Source organism: Sorex fumeus, unplaced genomic scaffold (genome assembly GCF_029834395.1).
Source record: "Sorex fumeus unplaced genomic scaffold, SorFum_2.1 ptg000042l, whole genome shotgun sequence".
NCBI lineage: Eukaryota > Metazoa > Chordata > Mammalia > Eulipotyphla > Soricidae > Sorex > Sorex fumeus.
The window spans coordinates 5,807,582-5,827,800 of NW_026606099.1; the positions used below are offsets into that span (position 1 = coordinate 5,807,582).

Here is a 20,219-nt window from a genome sequence, read left to right on the forward strand (position 1 = left end):
TCTGTCCCTTTCTACCTTAACGAGGGACAAGTGAGGTGCTGGACCTGCCACGGCCCCTCCATCAGGCATGAGGGCCAGAGCCCTGCCTCTCCCAGGCCTTTCTCTGCCCATCTGTCTCTTCAACCTAGAACAGCACCCGGGGCAGGTCATCAGTGGGTCTGGGATCACTGGGAAGTGTTGGCTCCTTAGTTCTTCCTTAGAGACCAGAATCTCTCCAGAGGGAAGCAGGAGCAAGGCCGACGGGCACACAGCAGGAGAACAGCAGGCAGGGCTATGGGTGACGCATGCCTCTGGTCTAATAAACTGGGTTTCAAACATTTCCTCTTTGGTGTCGTCTTCCTCTTACTTGATAAGTATTCAGGCCTTCTCGTGCGGTGCCGAGAGCTAAGCTTGGTTTAAAGCTTTGAGCAGGGAGACACTGGTACCCCTGGGGTGGGACAAGTGGACCATCACGCAGGAAAGCCTAAAGCTACAGAGTAGGAAAAGAGGGATGGGTCACAGACAACATTGTCCCCAACACAAGGGACTTCTCTGGAGGGAAACAGGGTCAAAATTCAAAATACGCTGAACTTAGGGTTGGAGTTGCCTGGCCGGTGAATAGGGCAGGAGGACCCTTGCCTTGCATGTGGTGGACCCCAGCACCATACGGTCCTGGAGCACCACAGGACATGGCCAAAGCTGTTTCTCATCTAAAAGAAAGGAAAGGAAAAGAAAAAAAAAATCTGGAAGCGGGTTAGCTTAAATGTTCCAAGCTGGGTTCTAGCATGAGGTAGTTACTGAGGCACTTCATCTGCGGAATGAACCTGGGCGATGAACTAGGTAGAAGATGTAGGTTGGGGGCTTACTGAAAACTTACTGGTTGACCTTTACCCAGTCACTTTCTGAGTTCAGCTTACAAACATTGTGTGTTTATTCCATTTACAACCCCCCGGGCTTATCACCGTAAGAAAAACGAAAATCAACTAAAGTGCTTTGGAAAGACTGCTACTCCGGGGCTGGGGCGATAGCACAGCGGTAGGGTGTTTGCCTTGCATGCGGCCGACCCGGGTTCGATCCCCAGCATCCCATAGGGTCCCCCGAGCACGGCCAGGAGTAATCCCTGAGTGCAGGGCCAGGAGTAACCCCTGAGCATCGCCGGGTGTGACCCAAAAGGCAAAAGGCAAAAAAAAAAAAAAAGACTGCTCGTCCACGTCTGTAACGGAGACGACGCATCCCCTCCTCAAAGGACTCGGTTAGGGACCGGGCTCTTCCTCTCCAGGTCCGAGGCGCCGTCCTCCCGGCCGCCAGGGGGCGCCCGCCCCGCGGCCCCTCTCGCCGGGAGCGCCTCTCTATGGTCTCCCCCGCCCGACTCCCGAAGGCGGGAGGGAGCGGCCGGCCGGCTGCCGGCTAGTCGCCCCCCTCTAGCCCCGCGTCTCGCTGCCCCGCGCCCGTCGTGCCGGCGCGCCCGCCGGGCGGGCGGACGGACGGGCGTGCGCGCGGGGGGCGCGCGGGGGGCGGGGGGAGTTCCGGTTCCGGTTCTTTGTGCAGCTGCAGCCGCGGCTCCGGCGAAGATGGCGGCCCGGGCGGGTTTCCAGTCCGTGGCTCCGAGCGGCGGCGCCGGGGCCTCGGGCGGGGCGGGCGCGGCGGCCGCCCTGGGCCCGGGCGGGACCCCGGGGCCTCCGGTGCGGATGGGCCCGGCGCCGGGGCAGGGGCTGTACCGCTCGCCGATGCCCGGGGCGGCCTATCCGGTGAGCGGGGCCGGAGGAGGGGCGCGCGGCCGGGGGCGGGGCCGGGGGCCGGGAGGCGGGTGGGGGAGGGGAGGGGCGCCGGCTGCGGGCGGGGCGGGGCGGGGGGCGCCGCGCCGAGCATCCCTCGCGGCGCCGGAGTGATTGTTTCCGGGGGGGGGGGGGGCAGGAGTCAGGACCACCAGGGCCCCCCGAGGGGGGTGGGCAGGAGAGCCGGGGCAGCCCCCCGCGCGCCCAGAGGCGCCCAGGAGGGGGCGCGGGCACGTTGCGATGGACTCGAAGGTAGCAGCTGGTGGTCGAGGCGGGACCAGCCGAGGTGTAAAATCGGTCCTGAGGATGCCCCGGCTGCGCCTTCCCCTCGGGGCCCGGTTCCCCGAACTCAGGCGGAGAGCTTTCCTCCCATTGTCTGCCACCCCACCCCCAGCCCGGTTTCATTCAAAGGATGCAGGCACCCCCCCCCCACTTTCCCTTTCTGGGGGGAGGGGTCCGGCCGGGGCCGCCGGGCCGTGACATCTCTGGGTCCTCTCCCTTCCGTAGAGACCAGGTATGCTGCCAGGCAGCCGACTGGCACCTCAGGGACCTTCCATGGGACCCCCTGGTTATGGGGGGAACCCTTCCGTCCGGCCGGGCCTGGCCCAGTCGGGGATGGACCAGTCCCGCAAGAGACCTGCACCGCAGCAGATTCAGCAGGTCCAGCAGCAGGCGGTCCAGAATCGAAACCACAAGTAAGAGGAGGGGTCCAGGGGCCGGGAGGGGGAGGCACAGGTCGGGGCACGGGTGGGTGCGGGGTTCCCGGACCAGGAGGGGTGGAGGTGCTCGTTCCCCAGACTGCCTCGTCCTCGGCATTGGTGTGGGTGATCTTTAATTTGGGAGAAACCCTGCGTTCGCTCCGCTGCAGGTGGCCTGGCATGCTCCGGCTAGTTCCATCCCAACCTGATAACAGTATTTATTCCAAACAGTGCAAAGAAGAAGAAGATGGCTGACAAAATTCTACCTCAGAGGGTGAGTCCAGGCTGTCGGGGGTCTGTTGGAGAAGGGGGGTGAGTTTGGGAGGGAAAACCGCTGCGATTCCCAATGACGTTTTCTGTTCCCAAGATTCGTGAACTGGTACCAGAATCCCAGGCCTATATGGACCTCTTGGCTTTTGAAAGGAAGTTGGACCAGACTATCATGAGGAAAAGGCTAGATATCCAGGAGGCCTTGAAACGTCCCATTAAGGTAATGCAGGTGAACACGAGCGGCAGGCCGAAGGAGAGGAGTCGGGCACCTTCCACAGGCTTAGGGAAATCAGATTCCTAGCACAGTTTCCCTTGGCATTTAAATTACAGTTCTCCTTGCCGCCTACAAACTGAGAGTTGCGCTAGAAGCCTAAGAACAGAACAGCAAAGGGGGAGGGATGGATTGTTCTTGCACCAGAAATACACGCTTTCCATGTTTTTGCTAAGACTGTTCTGCCCCCTTGGGATCCTGGTTCCCTGCATTACTTCGGCCCCCTCGCCCTGGGGTGCCCTCGCCCTCAGGCTCGCGGGCTAAATGCCTCAAGTGAATCCATCCATCCGACCTGGGGCCTGGGTGGGCAGTAGTTGGTCGGATGGGTCTGATTTGGGGTTTTGAGCAACACTGACCTTCAGCATGCAACCACTGAAGCCCCGCCATCAATCTTGTTTCTGCCCTCCCCAGCAAAAACGGAAGCTGCGAATTTTCATTTCTAACACTTTCAACCCGGCAAAGTCAGATGCCGAGGATGGGGAAGGGACAGTGGCTTCCTGGGAACTTCGGGTGGAAGGACGGCTCCTGGAGGATGTGAGTTTAAGGTCCCCTGTGCTCTGTATTCGGGTGGGAGCTGCTGGGAATGAGCAGCGCTGTCGGTTGGCAGGAAGCCTGACGGGTGCTCACAGCTCCTGTTGGGAACAGCAAGGAGAGGATCGCTGTGTTCCCTGGCCTGACAGACAATGGTCCTTTGTATCTGGCTCCCACAGTTTGGCCCTCACCGCGGTAGCATATCCAGAACCTTACTGTCCTGGGGTTTGATTGGTTGTGTACCTTCCTCCTGATGCTTTAGGCCAGCAGATTTAGCAGCATCTGCAGTTATTCAATTAGGGTTTTTTGTTTCCAGTCACTTAAGGCCATTGCATTTCCCTGAGTCCTTGGGGTGCTTAATTCCAGCCACGGCATCTCCATCTTCCCAGTTTTCATTGAGATAGCATTGTTTTGGTGGAGTGTATCTGTGACAGGGTCTTTGTTGCTTCATGCATCAGCGGACAGATGATAGCCTTCAAACTTCCCACCCCAGAGGCTCCTTGGAGAAACTCACCTCTCGTTCCCTTAACTTTTAGTGCTCTATTTTTAGTTGTTCACAAGCTAGCTGACTTGAATTTTTTTTTTTTGCAGGAGAGCTAGGGCTTAGTGTCAGTGCCTCCTTTTAGTTTATAGTTCTAGTCCATCTGCTGGTGTTGTCATTCCGTCCAAATAAAGCGTTTTTTGTTCTGACTGCTTAGTCCCTGATTGATTTCCCCTCTAGAGCCAGAGTTTTCTGTGTTTAGATTTGCCTTGTATGTGCAGTGTTTTGGCTTACCCTGCCTTGCTTCCTATAAGGGGAAGTGAAGCAGGCGAGGCATTGACCCTTTCCATGTTTTGGGCTGTTTCATGACTGACTTGTTTCATACCCAACTCCTTGCCATTTCCAAAGAAATACCGTTTTTTGCCTCTTTACCTTTGCTATTGTGTATTCCTTTTTTATGGGATTTTGTCTTGGGTAATATTCTTTCTGACTTTTTTTTTTAATCTGGCTTTTTCTAACATGACCTCTGCTCTCTTTCTCTTATAGTCAGCCCTGTCCAAATATGATGCCACCAAACAAAAGAGGAAGTTCTCTTCCTTTTTTAAGTCCTTGGTAATCGAACTGGACAAAGACCTGTACGGGCCAGACAACCATCTGGTAGAAGTGAGTAGTTCTAACCCCGAGGCCTTGATTCTTCAGACCGGAAGATGGTGGGCTTGAATGTCTAGGCAGTTGGGGAGGTATAAAGGGTTACCCCCAGGTATGTATTGCCACCATTGCAAGTTTGCATATTGGCCTCCAGGTGGCACTAGTTGAGTTTAGTTCTGGGACTGTGTGACACCCTCGCCCCCCCAAAAAAGCTCTGTTGCAGTTTGACTTATCCCACCGTTTTAAATGTTACTATCCAGGCTACTTCCTCCCACTCCAAAAGAAATTTTAGTAGCGGCCTCTTATGTATGCTAGGCATTAGTTGCATCTTAATAACGGTGAGGTGTAGTTATCCAGATACCAGTTACATTTTTGGCTTAGAAGCAACTGTGTAATAAAGGGCTTTAATTAGTCTTTGCCAAGGTACCTTTATAGATCTAGACTTCTTGTTCATCTCTGATTCGTCTAGAGTCACATTCCAAATCAACAAAAATCCTTATTTTGACACCTGTGTTACACAATGTTCTGAAGATCGTGTTAGCGAGTATTCTATGGGAAACAGTCAAAACCAGAATGAGACATTCTCCAAATGAACTTCTCTCTCTCTCTCTCTCTCTCTCTCTCTTGGCTGTACCTGGTGATACTCAGGGGTTACTCCTGGCTCTGTGCTTGGGAATCACTCCTGGCTGGCTCTGGGAACCATATGGGATGCTGGAGATCGAACCTGGGTTGGCCATGTGCAAGGCAAACTCCCTCTCCATTCTACTATCTCTCTGGCCCCAAACCTGCTCCTTTTTTTGCCAGGTCAGCTGCAGCCCCTTAACCTCAACCCTTAGAGACATGGGAAGGTCTACACCATCTAATAAGGGATGTAAATCATAGGATCAATAATAATTTATAAATTTCACTTTATACCAGTAGGCATAATGGCTGAGAATATCATATAGGAACCAGCGTGATAGTTTAGTGGGTAGGGTGCTTGCTTGCCTTATGCAGGGTCGACCTAGGTTCAATCCCTAGCATCCCATATGGTCCACCCCATGTGCACCACCAGAAGTAATTCCTGCGCGCAGAGCCCAGAGCAAGCCCTGAGCGTCACGGGGGATGTCGCGTGTCCTGTGTCCCCCCCTTCTCGCTCCTCCCCAAGTGTGGACTGTGGAATCCGACACAACAAAGCTCATGTTGCAGCTATACCACTAACTGGCTGTTTGACTTTAGGCAAATTACTTCACTCTTCTGGGTGTTAGTGTTTTTGTTTTTGTTTTAAAATCTGTAACATATGGGGCTGGAGCAATAGCACAGCGGGTAGGGCGTTTGCCTTGCACGCGGCCAACCCGGGTTCGATTCCCAGCATCCCATATGGTCCCCTGAGCACCGCCAGGGGTAATTCCTGAGCGCAGAGCCAGGAGTAACCCCTGTGCATTGCCGGGTGTGACCCAAAAAGCAAAAAAAAAAAAAAAAATCTGTAACATAGGTTTAATTGCATCTATCTTGGATGGCTACTGTAGGAATTAATCCTAGAAAAATAAATAAATCCAAGAAAATGCCTGAGAATATGCTTAAATATGGTATCAGTAAGTAACAGCTAAGTATTTTTGCTATGCACAGTTTTCCATTTTGCAGATAAAATTATCACTGAAAATTCACACTAGTTCACGTGTGACCCTAATTAGTCAGAAAAGGTGCTATGCAGGGGCTGGAGCAATAGTATAGCAGGTAGGTCATTTGCCTTGCATGCATCTGACCTGGGTTTGATCCCTGGCAGCCCATATGGTCCTCTGAGCCCACTGGAGTGATCCCTGAATTCAGAACCAGGAATAACACCTGAGCACTGCTGGGTATAGCCCAAAAACCAAAAAGAGAGAGAAAAAGTTGCAATGCAGACAATCCCAAAATTGTTTCAGTTTTTTAAAATATCTCATACTATTGCTCTTCTCCAATAGCCTCATAATCAAAGTTGAATATTCAGTCACTACAGAAGTTCTTCCCTCCCACCCAGCTCTTCCTCTGGGAGAGCACCCCCTGACATCTTCCTCTCTGTAGTGGCACAGGACCGCCACTACCCAGGAGACGGATGGCTTCCAGGTGAAGCGACCAGGAGACGTGAATGTACGGTGTACTGTTCTACTGATGTTGGATTACCAGGTATTCTGTAATGTGATGTGAGGGGGGTTAGCCTTCATAGTCATCTTCTGTTAGCAGTCCAGTATTGAAAAGCGAGGGATATTTAAAAGGACCAGAGATAGGGGTCAAGGTGTTTGTCTTGCGTTCTGCCAAACCTGGTTCAAATCTGGCACCACTTATAGTCTCCTGAGTGCTGTCAGGGGTCATTCCTGAGCACAGAGCCAGAAATAACTCCTGAGCTCTGCCTGGGGATTCTTCCCTTCCACTGCCACACCCAGCTGCCACCCCCCCCCCCCAAAAAAAAGGGCAAATTAAAAGTCTTAAGTAGAATTATAAATATCCCTCAGTGTTAAAACGTATGCTCTGCATGTATGAAACCCTGGCTATACCACCCCTACCCTCTGCCACAGACACACAAAAGTGTATAAATCTGGGGGCCAGAGAAGTAGTATAGGGGTTAAGGCACTTGCTTTGTATCCTGTTAATATCTGTGACCAAACATCCCACTGAACACCACAGGGTAAGGTCCTTCCAAAAAAAAAATGTAACAAAAAGGTTTAAATCTGGGCCGAAGTGATTTACAGTGGGTAGGGTGTTTGCACGCATCCAATCCAAGTTCAATCCCCAGGATCCTGTATGATCCCCTGAGCACTGCCAGGAATAATTCCTGAGTGCAGAGCCAGGAGTAACTCCTGAGCATCACAGGGTATGACACCCCCCCCCCCAATAAAGTTTAATTCTAGTGGACAAGTGGACCAATTTGCTACCAGACTATATTATTATCATTTTTTTAAAAGGTTTTTTTATTTTTATAAATTTGTTGACAGTAATTTATTACATTTAATATTCCAACAAGAATCCCACCACCATTATTTTGAATTTTCCCACCACCACCCAAGCCTGCCCCCAAGGCAGATCCTAAATATTTTATATTGCTTGTTGTGAATAATCGCTAAAAATGATCCAAAAAATTTCCTTAGAGGAGAGTGTGAAGATTGTTGTAGCTTATGCTGGAGACATTACGCTCTTGTATAAGAGATTACTAACTTACTGACTTCATGTTACGGGTTGAGCCTTGTGTGCTAGTGTTTTTTTGATCAAGATCTATGGTTGCCTTCCAGTTTACACCCTATCCAATGCGGTGTGCGGTGTAGAGTATGGGATGTCTCCAGGAATTCTCAAATTTTATAGAGTTGAATTTTAACTGGATGATGACTTTGGGGTCTGGAGGCATTTCTGCAGCTTGTTGCTGTCTTCTGAGATTTGTGAGTCTCTGGGTCATGGATATTGATGAGTTTGTGTGGCTCCAGAGGCAGTTCATGGACATAACTTCCAGGCTCCCAGAAGAACAGGGAGATGGGGGGAGGTTGCCCATTCCCAGCTCCGTGAGAGCCTGGAAATTTCGGTCACGAATCTCGCATACCTGGATCTTTCAGCAGATTCATTCTCATTCTCCCCCAAGAGTGGAGATTGGCTGTGAGCATGGTGGCAGTTGGGTTCTGGAAGTTATCAGCTGCTGGGGCGCTGTTAGGGTACCAACATACTGGGCTCACCTGCCCCGCTCTAGGATGCCCCAGATGAGACAGCCTGGCACGGAGTCTGGAGGCATCTCTGCAGCTTATGGCTCTCTTTTGAGATTTATTTGTAAATCTTTGGGTCATGGCCATTAATGTGCTTAAAAGGTGCCGAGGCAGTTTGTGCTACGAGATTTTAAGCAGCCTAATACAGTGATAGAGTTGTGTGTTTTTTTTTTCTTTTTTTTTTTCCTTTTGGGTCACATCTGGCAATGCTCAGGGGTTACTCCTGGCTCTGCACTCAGGAATCACTTCTGGCGGTGCTCAGGGGACCGTATGGGATGCTGGGAATCGAACCTTGGTCGCTGCATGCAAGGCAGATGCCCTACCCACTATGCTATCGCTCCAGCCCCCAGTGATAGAGGTTTAACTTATCTCTGGGTTCCTGTCCATTGGATTTAGCAGCATCCTGTGTGTTTTCCTGGCCTGGAGAAAGCCCCACTCTTTTTTTTCTCCTTAATTTTTTTGGGGGCAAGGGGAGGGTTTCTCCTAAGCTCAGGGAGTGCCGGGGCCACCTGGTACTATTCAACTTGGTGCTTTATGGGCCCAGCAGTGCTTGGGGGGGACCATACAGTGCCAAAACTTGAAGTCAGGTGTCTGTGTGTGAGGCATGTGTTCAGCATTTTGAGTTACCTCCCTGGCCATGAAAGTACTACATTGAGTCAGGGTGCACATTCTTTGCATACAAGAGCCCTAGGTTTGACCCCTAGGACGATATGGTCTCTAAGAACTGCTGGAAAAACTCCCGAAGCACTGCCACTATATGTGACCCCAAGTCCCACCCCAAGACCCCAATTCCCCAAAAAGAAGAAAAAGTACTGCATTAGTCTTACACTGCTTGAACGTAAGGCATTGTAAAGTACCCCAAATTGTGTTTGGACCCAAGTCACTCACCTCATTTTGATGATCTTCGGTTCTCTACAGCCTCCGCAATTTAAATTAGACCCTCGCCTGGCTCGACTCCTGGGTATACACACTCAGACCCGTCCAGTGATCATCCAAGCACTGTGGCAGTATATTAAGACACATAAGCTGCAGGACCCTCATGAGCGGGAGTTTGTCATCTGTGACAAATACCTTCAGCAGGTAAGAAAACGTTCCATTATTTTACTCGAATCCACTGGTATACTGCTTTTCTCAAAGAGCCCGTTTCTAAGCTGCTTTTCCTCTTTTTCACAGATCTTTGAGTCTCAGCGCATGAAGTTTTCAGAGATCCCCCAACGGCTCCATGCCTTGCTCATGCCACCAGAGCCCATTATCATCAATCATGTCATCAGGTAGGCTTGTCCAGGGAGGCAAAGTTGACTTCTGCCAGCTCGTATGAGCCAGTTGTCAGATTTTCAGGGATTTGCAAGTCATTGTTTGAAAAACAGCTCATTGTTGGGCCAGAGAGAGTACAATGGGTAAGGCTTCTGCCTTGTATGTGGCCGATCCAGGTTCAATCCCTGGTACCCTAAATACTGCCAGGAGTGATCCCTGAGCCCCGAGCACCACCAGGTGTGGCCAAATAAATAATACAATTAAAATATAAGAGAAATCCTTACATAAAATTGTATGCCAAAAGGAAAGGAGATAAGGTCCTTGCTGTGTAGGTATGGTAGACCCTGATTTAAATCCCTTGTACCACGTAGACCCCCTGACCACCCTAAGGAGTCTCTCGTGAGCTTAGAGCAGGATTAACCTTTAAATACTGCCAGGTGTAGCCCAGAAATCTCAAAGTAAAATTGTATAAATTTACAGATGTTTTTAAAATTACAGTCACGGTCACGGTCCTCCCGTTGTTCATTGATTTGCTTGAGCGGGCCCAGTAACATCTCCATCATGAGACTTGCTGTTACTGTGTCTGGCATATCGAATACGTCACGGGGAGCTTGCCAGGCTCTGCCGTGCGGGCGAGATACTCTCGGTAGCTTGCCGGGCTCTCCGAGAGGGGCGGAGGAATCGAACTCGGGTCGGCCATGTTGGCCGCTTGTAAGGCGAACGCCCTACCGCTGTGCTATCACTCCGGTGGGCAAAATTACAGTAAGAATATTCAAAACGAATTCTTTACTACTTTAGCACATTTTACTAGTAGCTGTGCTTTTCAGGCTACAAAACTATGTCTTTATAATAAAAATATTCTGCTGTAATGATTTGTTACTCTTAAGTTCCTTCATAACTTCTGAGGAGTAAGCAAGTGCTGTGTATCAGGTTTTTGCCCTCCTCTTCCTCTTTTTGTTTGTGTTTGGGCCACATCTGGCCATCCTCAAGGGTTACTCCTGGCTCTGCACTCAGGAATTACTCCTGGAGGTGCCTGGGGGACTATATGGAGTGCTGGGGATCAAACCCAGGTTGGCTCAGCGCAAGGCAGGCGCTCTGTCCCAGTACTGTGACTCTGGCCTTCTTCCTCTTTTTGACAAAGTGTTAGTGTCTTTTGTGGAACTATCAGTACGCTGCCATTTTTCTTGGGATGGCGGGACATTTCGAGCTGAGGCTCCAGCCGCTTCTACTATCTGCTTAGTGTTTAGGAGATAAAGGGGCAGTGCAGCCCTGATCAGACGGGGAGGGAAGAGCATAATTTCTCAAAGCAGCATATCTGTGTGGCCGGATGTAATCTCTTGCCCCTCTTTCCCTTATTAGTTCAATTAAGGTTCCTGAACCCTCACTCAGCCAAGAGTGACTCCTACAGCCCATTTAATGAGTTTTTAAGAGATAATTCTGGGGGCTGGAATGATTGTTTCGTGGGTAGCACACTTGCTTTACATGACCCTTGGCATTCCTTATGGTCCCCTGAGCACCGAGCCAAAAGCCCCGCGCACCTTCAGGAGTGGCACCAAAACCAGGGTGAGGGAGGGAGTTAGCCATTTTTTTCTTCTAAGTTTTTGAGCCATACCCATTGGTGCTCAGGGCTTTCTCCTGGCTCTGCACTCAGCGATCACTCCAGATGGGCTTGAGGGGACCGTATGGGGTGCAGAGGGTTGAACCTGGGTTGGCCTGATGCAAGGCCAGTGCCTGCCCATTGTATTCTTGTTCTGGCCCCTGAGAGTTAGCCATTTTTCACTTCATTTTGTTTTACATGTTGTATCTGAATTGATTTCAGGGTCTTTGTTTTGTTCTTGCCCAGTGATGCTCAGGGTTCACTCCTGGCATTGTTCACAAAGAACCGTATGGGATACTGGGGACCAGACCCAGGTCTGCCACATGCAAGGCAAGCATCTTACCTGCTCCCCTATCTTTGGCCCCAATTTTAAGTCAGTTTTATCAGGGAGAAAGATACACAATGTACTAAAGTGCTTTCCTTTGGGGAGGAAGGAGATTTTCACTGGTTGTCTTGGTAAAGGTAAAGGTAAAGGCCCTCCCGTTGATCATCGATTTGCTCGAGCGGGCCCAGTAACGTCTCCATTGGAGACTTTGTTGTTACTGTGTCTGGCATATCGAATACTCTCGGTAGCTTGCCGGGCTCTCCGAGAGGGAGTTGTCTTGGTACCATAAAATTTTTTCGCTGGGCTGGGAGAGAGCTCATTGAGCACGTATGCTTTACTTATGGAACACATGTTTTAGAGGTGGGAACCTTGGATTCGGCCCTCAGCGTAGTTCTACATGGTCCTTTGGCATGGCTCTCCTCCCCCCAAAAAAAATTTTCTTTGTATTTTCAGGTCACACCCAGCAGTACTCAGACCTTCCTGGCACTGTTCTCAGAGTACCACATGCAGGACCTAGGATTGGACCCAGGGTCCTGGCTGTAGTCGCATGCTAGGCTACATACATGTCACATGCCCTATCTTTTTTTTTTTTTTTTTTTTGCTTTTTGGGTCACACCTGGTGATGCACAGGGTTACTCCTGGCTCTGCACTCAGGATTTACTCCTGGCGGTGCTCGGGGGACCATATAGGATGCTGGGAATCGAACCCAGTTTGCAGTTTGGCCGCGTGCAAGGCAAACAGCCTACCCGCTATACTATCATACCAGCCCCGCCTTATCCTTCGTACTGTCTCTAGCCCCTCCACCCCTCAATTTCTTAAAATATCAGCTTAAGTTGGGTTTATTTATAATAAACCATTTAAATTTCAAGTGTAACTAGAAGAGCTGGAGCAATAGTACAGCGGGTAGGGCACTTGCCTTGCAAAAGGCCAATTTAGGTTCAAGTCTGCCAGGAATGATCCCTGACAACTGAGCCAGGAGTAAGTCCTGATCAGCACTAGGTGTATAACCCCAAAACAAAAACAAAAAAAAGTGTAACTTGATGTCCTTGGCAAATTTGCATACCACAGGGACCTGAGCCCTGCCAGAAGTGATCCCTAAGCATAGAACTAGAAGTGAGCCCTGAGTACCACCAGGTATGACCTCAAAAAAAAAAAATGTGTACACCACATAGATACTACTAAGGAAAGTACAAATCTTTCTGTCACACCCAGAAACTTTTTGGCTTTTGTCTTTCTGCAGTCAATGTCTTTTTCTTTCTTCTTGTTTATCTTTGTTTTGGAGCTGTCCTCAGTGGTACTTGGGGTGACCAAACCTGGTTTTCCTCTATCAGTGCAGACCCTCAGCCCTTTGAGCTCTCTCTGCCTCTTCCCCTTCATTCTTAGGTCATCCCTTTTTTTCTTTTGTTTCTGTTTTGTTTGGGGTCCAGCAGTGTTCTGAGCTTGCTTCTGGCTCTGTGCTCAGGGACCGTTCCTGGCAGGGTGTGGAGGGTCCTATGTGGTGTTGGGGATTGAATCTGGCCGACTGTGTGCAAGGCAAATGCTCTACCTGCTTGCCATACTCTCCGGCCCTCTTGCATCCCCTGAGCTGAAAATGAGGTCTTAAGAGAGAATGTTAAGGGCCAGAGAGATAGTACAGCGGGCAGGGTGCTTGTCTTGTATGTCGCCTACCTGGGTTCTATCCCTGACACCCTGTATGATCCCCCGAGTCCCTCTAGGAGTGATCCCTGAGTGCAGAGCCAGAAGTAACCCTGAGCACCACCAAATGTGCCCCACCCACCCAAAAAAAAGAAACCACAAGCCCTTTACTTCTTCCCTTTGATTTCCTTTCTAGTGTTGACCCTAATGATCAGAAAAAGACTGCTTGTTATGACATTGATGTGGAAGTAGATGATACCTTAAAGACCCAGATGAATTCTTTTCTGCTTTCTACTGCCAGCCAGCAGGAAATTGCTACATTAGACAACAAGGTAAGGGTTTGTGTGCCACCAGCTTTCTGTAGTAGCGCCAAGGCCCCCTTTTGATTTTTGTTATTCGCTCAGATACACTGTCATCCATAGGGGCCAGGGATCTAGCTCAGTGGTAGGGCACTTGCCTGTGTGAGGCCCTGGGTTCTGTCCTGGCACTACATCAAAATGCCCCCTCCCCCCAAATCCCTAATACATATTGACACCCATGCACAATGCTTAGTGCTGGTTGAACCAGACACACGGTTCTGTCTGGCTTTTGGTAGCCATGAACCTCAGTTTTGGATCTCTTGAGATTGAGATCACAGTACCCATTATTCAGATGGCTATGTGCATTAAATTAGACCGCATGTACAAAGCTAGGGCATTGTGTCGTCTATGAAAACAAATGGTGATTGCTACCACTGTTCTCTGTAGGATTACTGTGAATATCAGATGTACTTGATGCAGGCAGAGCCAAAAATGCTTGATAACACAAAGAACAAGGAGGGTTTGACGCCTAGAATCTTTTTTTTTCTTTTTGGGTCACACCCAGTGATGCACAGGGGTTACTCCTGGCTCTGTGCTCAGGAATTACCCCTGGCGGTGCTCAGGGGACCCTATGGGATGCCGGGAATCAAACCCGGGTCGGCCGTGTACAAGGCAAATGCCCTACCCGCTGTGCTATCGCTCCAGCCCTAACTAAATCTTGATGGATAAAGTGGGAGTTAACACAAGGGAGAATAAGACATTCTAAAAAGAGGAAACAGCAGGAGTTGGGGAGAGATTTCAGTTTGTAGGGCACTTGCCTTGCTCATGCTGACCCAAGTTTGATCCCCAGCACCCAGTAGGTCCCTGAGCCTTGATTGATTGATCCCTGCGTGCAGAGCCAGAAGTAAGCTCTGAGCAATGCCAGGAGTGGCCCCAAAAGGAAACAAAAATAACACAAGAGCCAGAGAGTAATGCATGCAGACAGCCGAAAGACTTCCGACTCAGAATGGAAATAAGCAGACGAGGGGTGTCAAGTGTCCTGGAGAGAAGGGCTCCAAATAATTTTCTGGGGGGGGGGGGTGGTTTTTGAGCCGTAACTGGTGGTGCTCAGGATTTACCCCTGACTATATGCTGAGGGATCAATCCTGGCAGGGCTAGGGGGACCATATGTTGTGGCAAGGATTGAACTGGGTTGGCTGTGTAGTGCCCTACCCACTGAACGAGATGAATAGGTGAAAGAGCCAGGAAGAATATAGGGAAGAGGTCAGAGAGCAGAACGCAGGAGCCCTAGAAAAGCTTCCTTCATGATGGGTGCTTAGAGACACAGCGCCAAGTATCAGCTGACAGAATGTGGGAGCTGCCGGAGCTCTGGAGCTCGGGGTGTCAGTAGTTTCCTTCGGGGCAGCGCTCCACCTCGAAAGATAAAAGTCACCGTCTGCCCCACCAGCTTGCTTTTCCCCTCTGGAAGTCCTTCCTTTTTCTTTCAGATCCATGAGACAATAGAAACTATCAATCAGCTGAAGACCCAGCGAGAGTTCATGCTGAGCTTTGCCAGAGACCCTCAGGGTTTCATCAATGACTGGCTTCAGTCCCAGTGCCGGGACCTCAAGGTACAAGCGCAGAGGAGCGAACGTTAGAGAAGCAGCACTCCCGGGCTTTGCCTCTCTGGGCTAGGGCGCGAGAGGAGGCGGGCGCAGGAGTGTGGGGCCAGATTTCCTGTATAGGAGAAGGTACTTCGGGTGTCACTGGCACTGACGGTGTAGTGCTGTCACTGTAGACTATGGTAGGGAGCAAAGTGGGAGATTCTGATCTCTGTTTTCAAGGAACAAGGCTGGTAGGACTTCAAGTGTCGTGAACCTCACGCTGGAGCCATAGTCTAGGAGATGCGGTGCTTGGTGCCTTACATGTGGCTGCGGCAGCCTTCTTCTAGACTGATTTGTCTTTGCGGTTAGTTTGTGGGGTTACATCTGGTTGTGCTCAGGGCTTGCTCCTGGCTCAGGGGTCATTCCTCGTGGGCTTGTGGGGGGCTCTCTGCGGCTCTAGGGATTAAGCCCAGGTCAGCCGTATGCAAGACAAGTGCCCGGCCTGCTGTGGTATTTCTCCAGTCCCTCGATCCTGGTACCACATACTGCCTCAACCCCCACAGCACTGCCAGAAATAATTTCTGGCCACTGAGCTGGGAATAGCCCCCAACACTCCTGGAGTGCTGGAACTCGTCCCCCTGTAAATAAATGGTAGTAAACTGTAAAAGGAAAAAAAAAAACCAACACCCCCCCCCCCCCCCCCCGCCTTCCCCAGTAGACCTTTACCAGTCATATAATTCAGAGGAGAAGGGAAATCAGAAAGGGTAAACTAGTTGGGGAAGGCCTCATGGAAAACTGGGATTTGAGGAATTTCCCCGAGAGGGCAGCACTGTCGGTACTAGTCAGGGGAGAAAAAAGTACCTGCCAGACAGGCAGGCTGGAAGGGAAACGGGGACATTAGTGGAGGAAAGTAGATGCTGCCGAGGTGGTATTGGAACATGCCACTGCAACTCAGTCACGAATAACTTTCTAACTTTGCAATTTATGGTGGCTCATTAAAAAGGAAAGCACAAATGTGTGAAATGTGCCCTCAGCTCTTGCCTTTCAGTGGCGACTGTGGCTACTGGGTGTGGAGGCCAAGCAGAGACACCTGGGAGGCTCCCTCTGAGCAGAGTTAGATACCAGGGCCAACTTTCGGGGTTGGGATCGTTTGTCAGGGCCGCCCATAGTCAGGTGCCACAAACTGGGTAACTTGCATTTTTCCTTTGGAGGAGGTTATTTTCTGGAGGCTAGGAATCAGAGTAAGGGGTCAGCAGGAGTTGGTTCCTTAGACTGGGGAGGACTTGCAGACTTCTCTTTCCTAGCTTCTGGATCCTCAGGCATGTCTCGGTTTGCTGTTGGTGGGCTCTGGGGTCCTTCGTAGTTCCCTCTTTGTCTTTTTTTGGGGGCTGCACCTGGTGGGGCTCGGGAACATTCGTGGTGCCATGATTCAAACCAGGGTTGTAGCTGTTGCTCCAGGTGCAGCCGCATGCTAGGCGTGGGCTTTGTACTCTCTCTAGCTCTACCCTGTTTATGTGGATAGCGGTTATAGTGGGTTTAGCAGTCAGAGACGGATTATGACCTTCTCTTTTTTTTGCATCACACCCGGCGAGGCACAGGGGTCACTCCTGGCTCTGCACTCAGGAGTGACTCCTGGCGGTGCTCAGGGGACCCTATGGGATGCTGGGAATCGAACCCGGGTCGGCCACGTGCAAGGCAAACGCCCTCCCCGCTGTGCTATCATTTCGGCCCCTGAGCTTGTCTTAACTTGATCTTTTTCAAGAGTCCCCATCTCCAAATAAGATCGCGTTCTCAAGGAGGGGGTTGTGTTTGAGGGGCTGGAGATGGAGGTGGCATAATTCAGTCTGCCGAAGAAAGGAAACACGACTGTTGTCTCTGACCACTCCCGTCTCCCTTAGACCATGACTGATGTGGTGGGTAACCCTGAGGAAGAGCGCAGAGCTGAGTTTTACTTCCAGCCTTGGGCTCAGGAGGCGGTGTGCCGATACTTCTACTCCAAGGTGGGTGCTGGGCTGCCTGGGGGAAGCGGATTCACGGCAAGGGGTGTGTGACCCCTGACGGGGGCGAGTACGGTTGGATTTGTCTCATCTTCCCTTCCACCATTCCTCTCTAGGTGCAGCAGAGACGGCAAGAATTGGAACAAGCCCTCGGAATCCGAAACACATAGGGCCTCTTCCACAAGCCTTGACTTGGCTGCACCGATTCTTTGGGCCCTGTGCTGCCTGCCTCAGAGCGCCCGCCTTGGTCTTGTTTGGGGCCTTCTGGGGGATGCTGCTGGTTTACGGACAACACCAGAGTGAAGAGGGTCTCACACTCGGTCTCATAAGACACCTCTCACCCTCTTCCCCCCTCCCCCCTTTCTCTCCCTCTGCTTCCTTTGCCCGGATTTCCCACGTGCCTCTCCTTGCCCCGGTCTACAAAGGACCTCTATAGTTAGTATTAGAGAGAGAGAGACCCTGTAGTGGTTATCAGTGCTCTGAAGGGATTAGGCCTAAGGCCAAGTGGTCTTCAAGGGGACCAGCTACACTGATCCTGCTCTCCAGAGACCCAGGAGTGGGGAGCTTCAGCCGTTTCTCCAAGACTCAGGCCTGGGGGCCCTGTATAAGCTAGTTGGTCCTGGTTTTCCAGATGAGAGGATCCAGTTTCCCTCCTTCCCTCCTCAGGATTGGAGCAAACTCTCCCTCCACTTCCTGCCCTCTAGTGCTAAAGGAACCTGGCTCCTGGGCTCCACGGAGCCCAGGCCAGTCCCAGCCCTCGCCAGCCCTCCGGACTGGCCTGCGGCCTCAGTGCTTCTCTTTCTCCCTAGTAGGGGATCCACGTCAGTATTGGAGTTTGTTCTTTCACTGTCGCTCCCTCCCAGCACGCTGCCTATAGCTGCTCATTTCAGGATTCCCTCGATCTGTCCGGATCCTCGGGCATCTGGGTGGGGGAATCTTGCCTTTCCCTGTCTACGCTCTGGGGGATCAAGCCTGGGGCACTGCCGTCACCGGTGGAGACTGTTCCTTCCTGCTGTCGTATGGAGGTGTAATCGTTCGTTCACTCCACTCTGCTTAGCCCATCCTTTCATGGAGAAACAGGCCTAAAATCAAACGGGTACAAGCCCTGGGCCATCCCTGTCTTCCTGTCCCTTGTCTGCCCAGTTGACACCCGCGGGTGGCTTCTTGGGCACTGAGGAGTGAAAGCGCCTAGGGCTGGACACTAGCTTTGAGTTGGGTCTGTGACTCTCCCCTCTCCCTTCCTCACAGAAATGTGACTCTAGCCCCTGCCCTTAAAGCTTCAGACCCCTCAGGTAGCAGCAGGACCGTGTGATCTCGGCCCCTTGGAACTGAGATGGTTTTGCATCTTTCCAGGAGAGCCCCAGATTCTTCCATGTTGTATCTCCCCCAAGTTATCATTTTCCAGGCTCGCAGACTCAACACAGCAGGGTGGGAGACAGCTGGGCACTTACGGGGTGTTCTGTTCATCCTGGGCTCTAAACCCACAGAACTGACAAAGCCCCTGCTTCCCCACCCCTCCTCAGGCTCCTGCGAGCACACTCCCCAGCCCTCCACCCTGTTTCACACTAAGAACAGCAGAATTTTCTCCGTCTTTCCCTTCCTACCATTGTCCCACCCGTCCCTAGTGACACTGGACATCCTCTGTCGCTGGGGCAGGAACCATGAGAAGGAAACGCAGCACTCCTGTACAATAGCCCTGTTGAAGATAACTTTTTATTAACTGAATTATTATGTTTTTTTCATGGACCAAATTTTTTTTTTGTACTGTCCCCTTATCAATGTCACCCAGTTTTAATAAAAGAACCTTCGGAAGGATGAGTCCCCTACCTGCTGAAGGAAGAGCTCTTTCCTGGCTCTTCCTCCTCCTAATACCAGTGCCCAAGGCATTGGAGCATTTTCTTTGACTTTTATTGAGCACTTGCTGTATGTCAGCTGTGGTCTCAGTTACTGGGGCTTTAGGGGAAGATAAGACTTCTACCACTGGGCCCCACGTTCTCACCTTAGAGTTTGACGTTAGCCCCAGTGATCCAAGTAGGCTAGGTACTGGTTGATCTTAGAGTCGTAGTTTCTCTTCTGAAGGCACTGCTGTCCTATTATTGAGGTCCCTAAGGACCTTGTTGGCTCAGTAAGTTATCCTTGGGTGCCTGTGATCCTTCAGCCCCGATCCTGATCCTCAGGTCACCAAGCCTGAGCCTATAGGTCAGGGCCTACACAGCAAGTGACATTTTTGTTGTCTGCCAGTTTCTTTCCCATTTTGTTCTTGTTGATGGGGTTTTGGGGGCACAACCAGTAGTGCTCAGGACTTTCTCCTGGCTCGGCACTGGTGAAGCTTAGAGGACCACGTGTGGTGTTGGGCATACAATCGGGTTTGGCTTCATGCAAGACAAGTGCCTTACCCCTCATACTGTCTTTCTGGCCTGTTTTTTTCTTCCATTTTTTGGACCACACTTGGTGTTGCTCTTGTCTCTGCACTCAGGAATGACTCGTGGCAGTGCTCAGGGTACCATATGGGATAAAAGGAATCGAACCCAAGTAGGTCATGTGCAAAGCAAGCACCCTACCTGCTGTACTGTCTTTCCAGCCCCTTCTGCCGATTCTTTAAGGTCCTCTTTCACAATGCTAAAGCCAGTAAGGTAGTGTTGTATTGATATCCTCATCCAGTGGACAAATAGCCCCTCACTGATAAGAGTTTGGAAGACTTGAGTTAGGTGGTATGTTAGCAAAAGCATGAAATTCTTGCATAGTTAAGCCTGCTTTTCACCCTGTGCCTCACTTAATTTCCTCTGTGCTACTCCATAGCTTTGTTTTACCCAAGAAGGGCATTTAGAATACAATTCTAAAGAAGAGCGCTGCCAGGTGTCACTGAACACAGAGCCAGGAATAGACCCTGAGCACTGCCAAGTGTGGCCCAAGAATTGCGGAAAAAAAAAAAGAAATCTCATTTGGGGCTAGAGGTTGCTCAATGGGCTGAACACATACTTTGCATGCAGGAAGCATGAATCTAGTCCTTTGTGCCATGTGGCTGCCCAAGCGACACTCCCGAGTACTGCCAGGTGTGGCCCCAAACTTAAATATCCTTGGGGGCCCAAGAGAGAGAGTACAGGTTTTATGTGCTTGCCTTGTATGTGGCTAACCCTGACCTCGTGGTTCCCCAGCACTGTTAGGTGTGGCC

The 20,219-nt window shown here is 50.9% G+C and overlaps 1 protein-coding gene across 1 annotated transcript; it reads left to right on the forward strand.

Moving 5' to 3' along the window:
- The first annotated feature begins 1,441 nt into the window (after positions 1-1,441).
- SMARCD1 (SWI/SNF related, matrix associated, actin dependent regulator of chromatin, subfamily d, member 1) lies at positions 1,442-18,859 on the forward strand. Its single transcript, XM_056120158.1, has 13 exons — positions 1,442-1,727; positions 2,262-2,449; positions 2,684-2,726; positions 2,820-2,942; positions 3,405-3,527; positions 4,552-4,668; positions 6,697-6,798; positions 9,276-9,437; positions 9,531-9,628; positions 13,365-13,500; positions 14,955-15,077; positions 16,949-17,050; positions 17,164-18,859. The coding sequence occupies exons 1-13, from the start codon at positions 1,551-1,553 to the stop codon at positions 17,215-17,217; spliced, it is 1,548 nt and encodes a 515-aa protein (XP_055976133.1). The 5' UTR covers positions 1,442-1,550; the 3' UTR covers positions 17,218-18,859.
- The last annotated feature ends 1,360 nt before the right edge of the window (positions 18,860-20,219 follow it).

Bases quoted from the DNA above. Each gene is read 5' to 3' on its own strand.
- SMARCD1 (XM_056120158.1), top strand. From the start codon at position 1,551: ATGGCGGCCCGGGCGGGTTTCCAGTCCGTGGCTCCGAGCGGCGGCGCC. The intron at 2,943-3,404 runs GTAATGCAGGTG...TGCCCTCCCCAG, and splicing joins CCTTGAAACGTCCCATTAAG to CAAAAACGGAAGCTGCGAAT. The intron at 9,629-13,364 runs GTAGGCTTGTCC...TTTCCTTTCTAG, and splicing joins ATCATCAATCATGTCATCAG to TGTTGACCCTAATGATCAGA.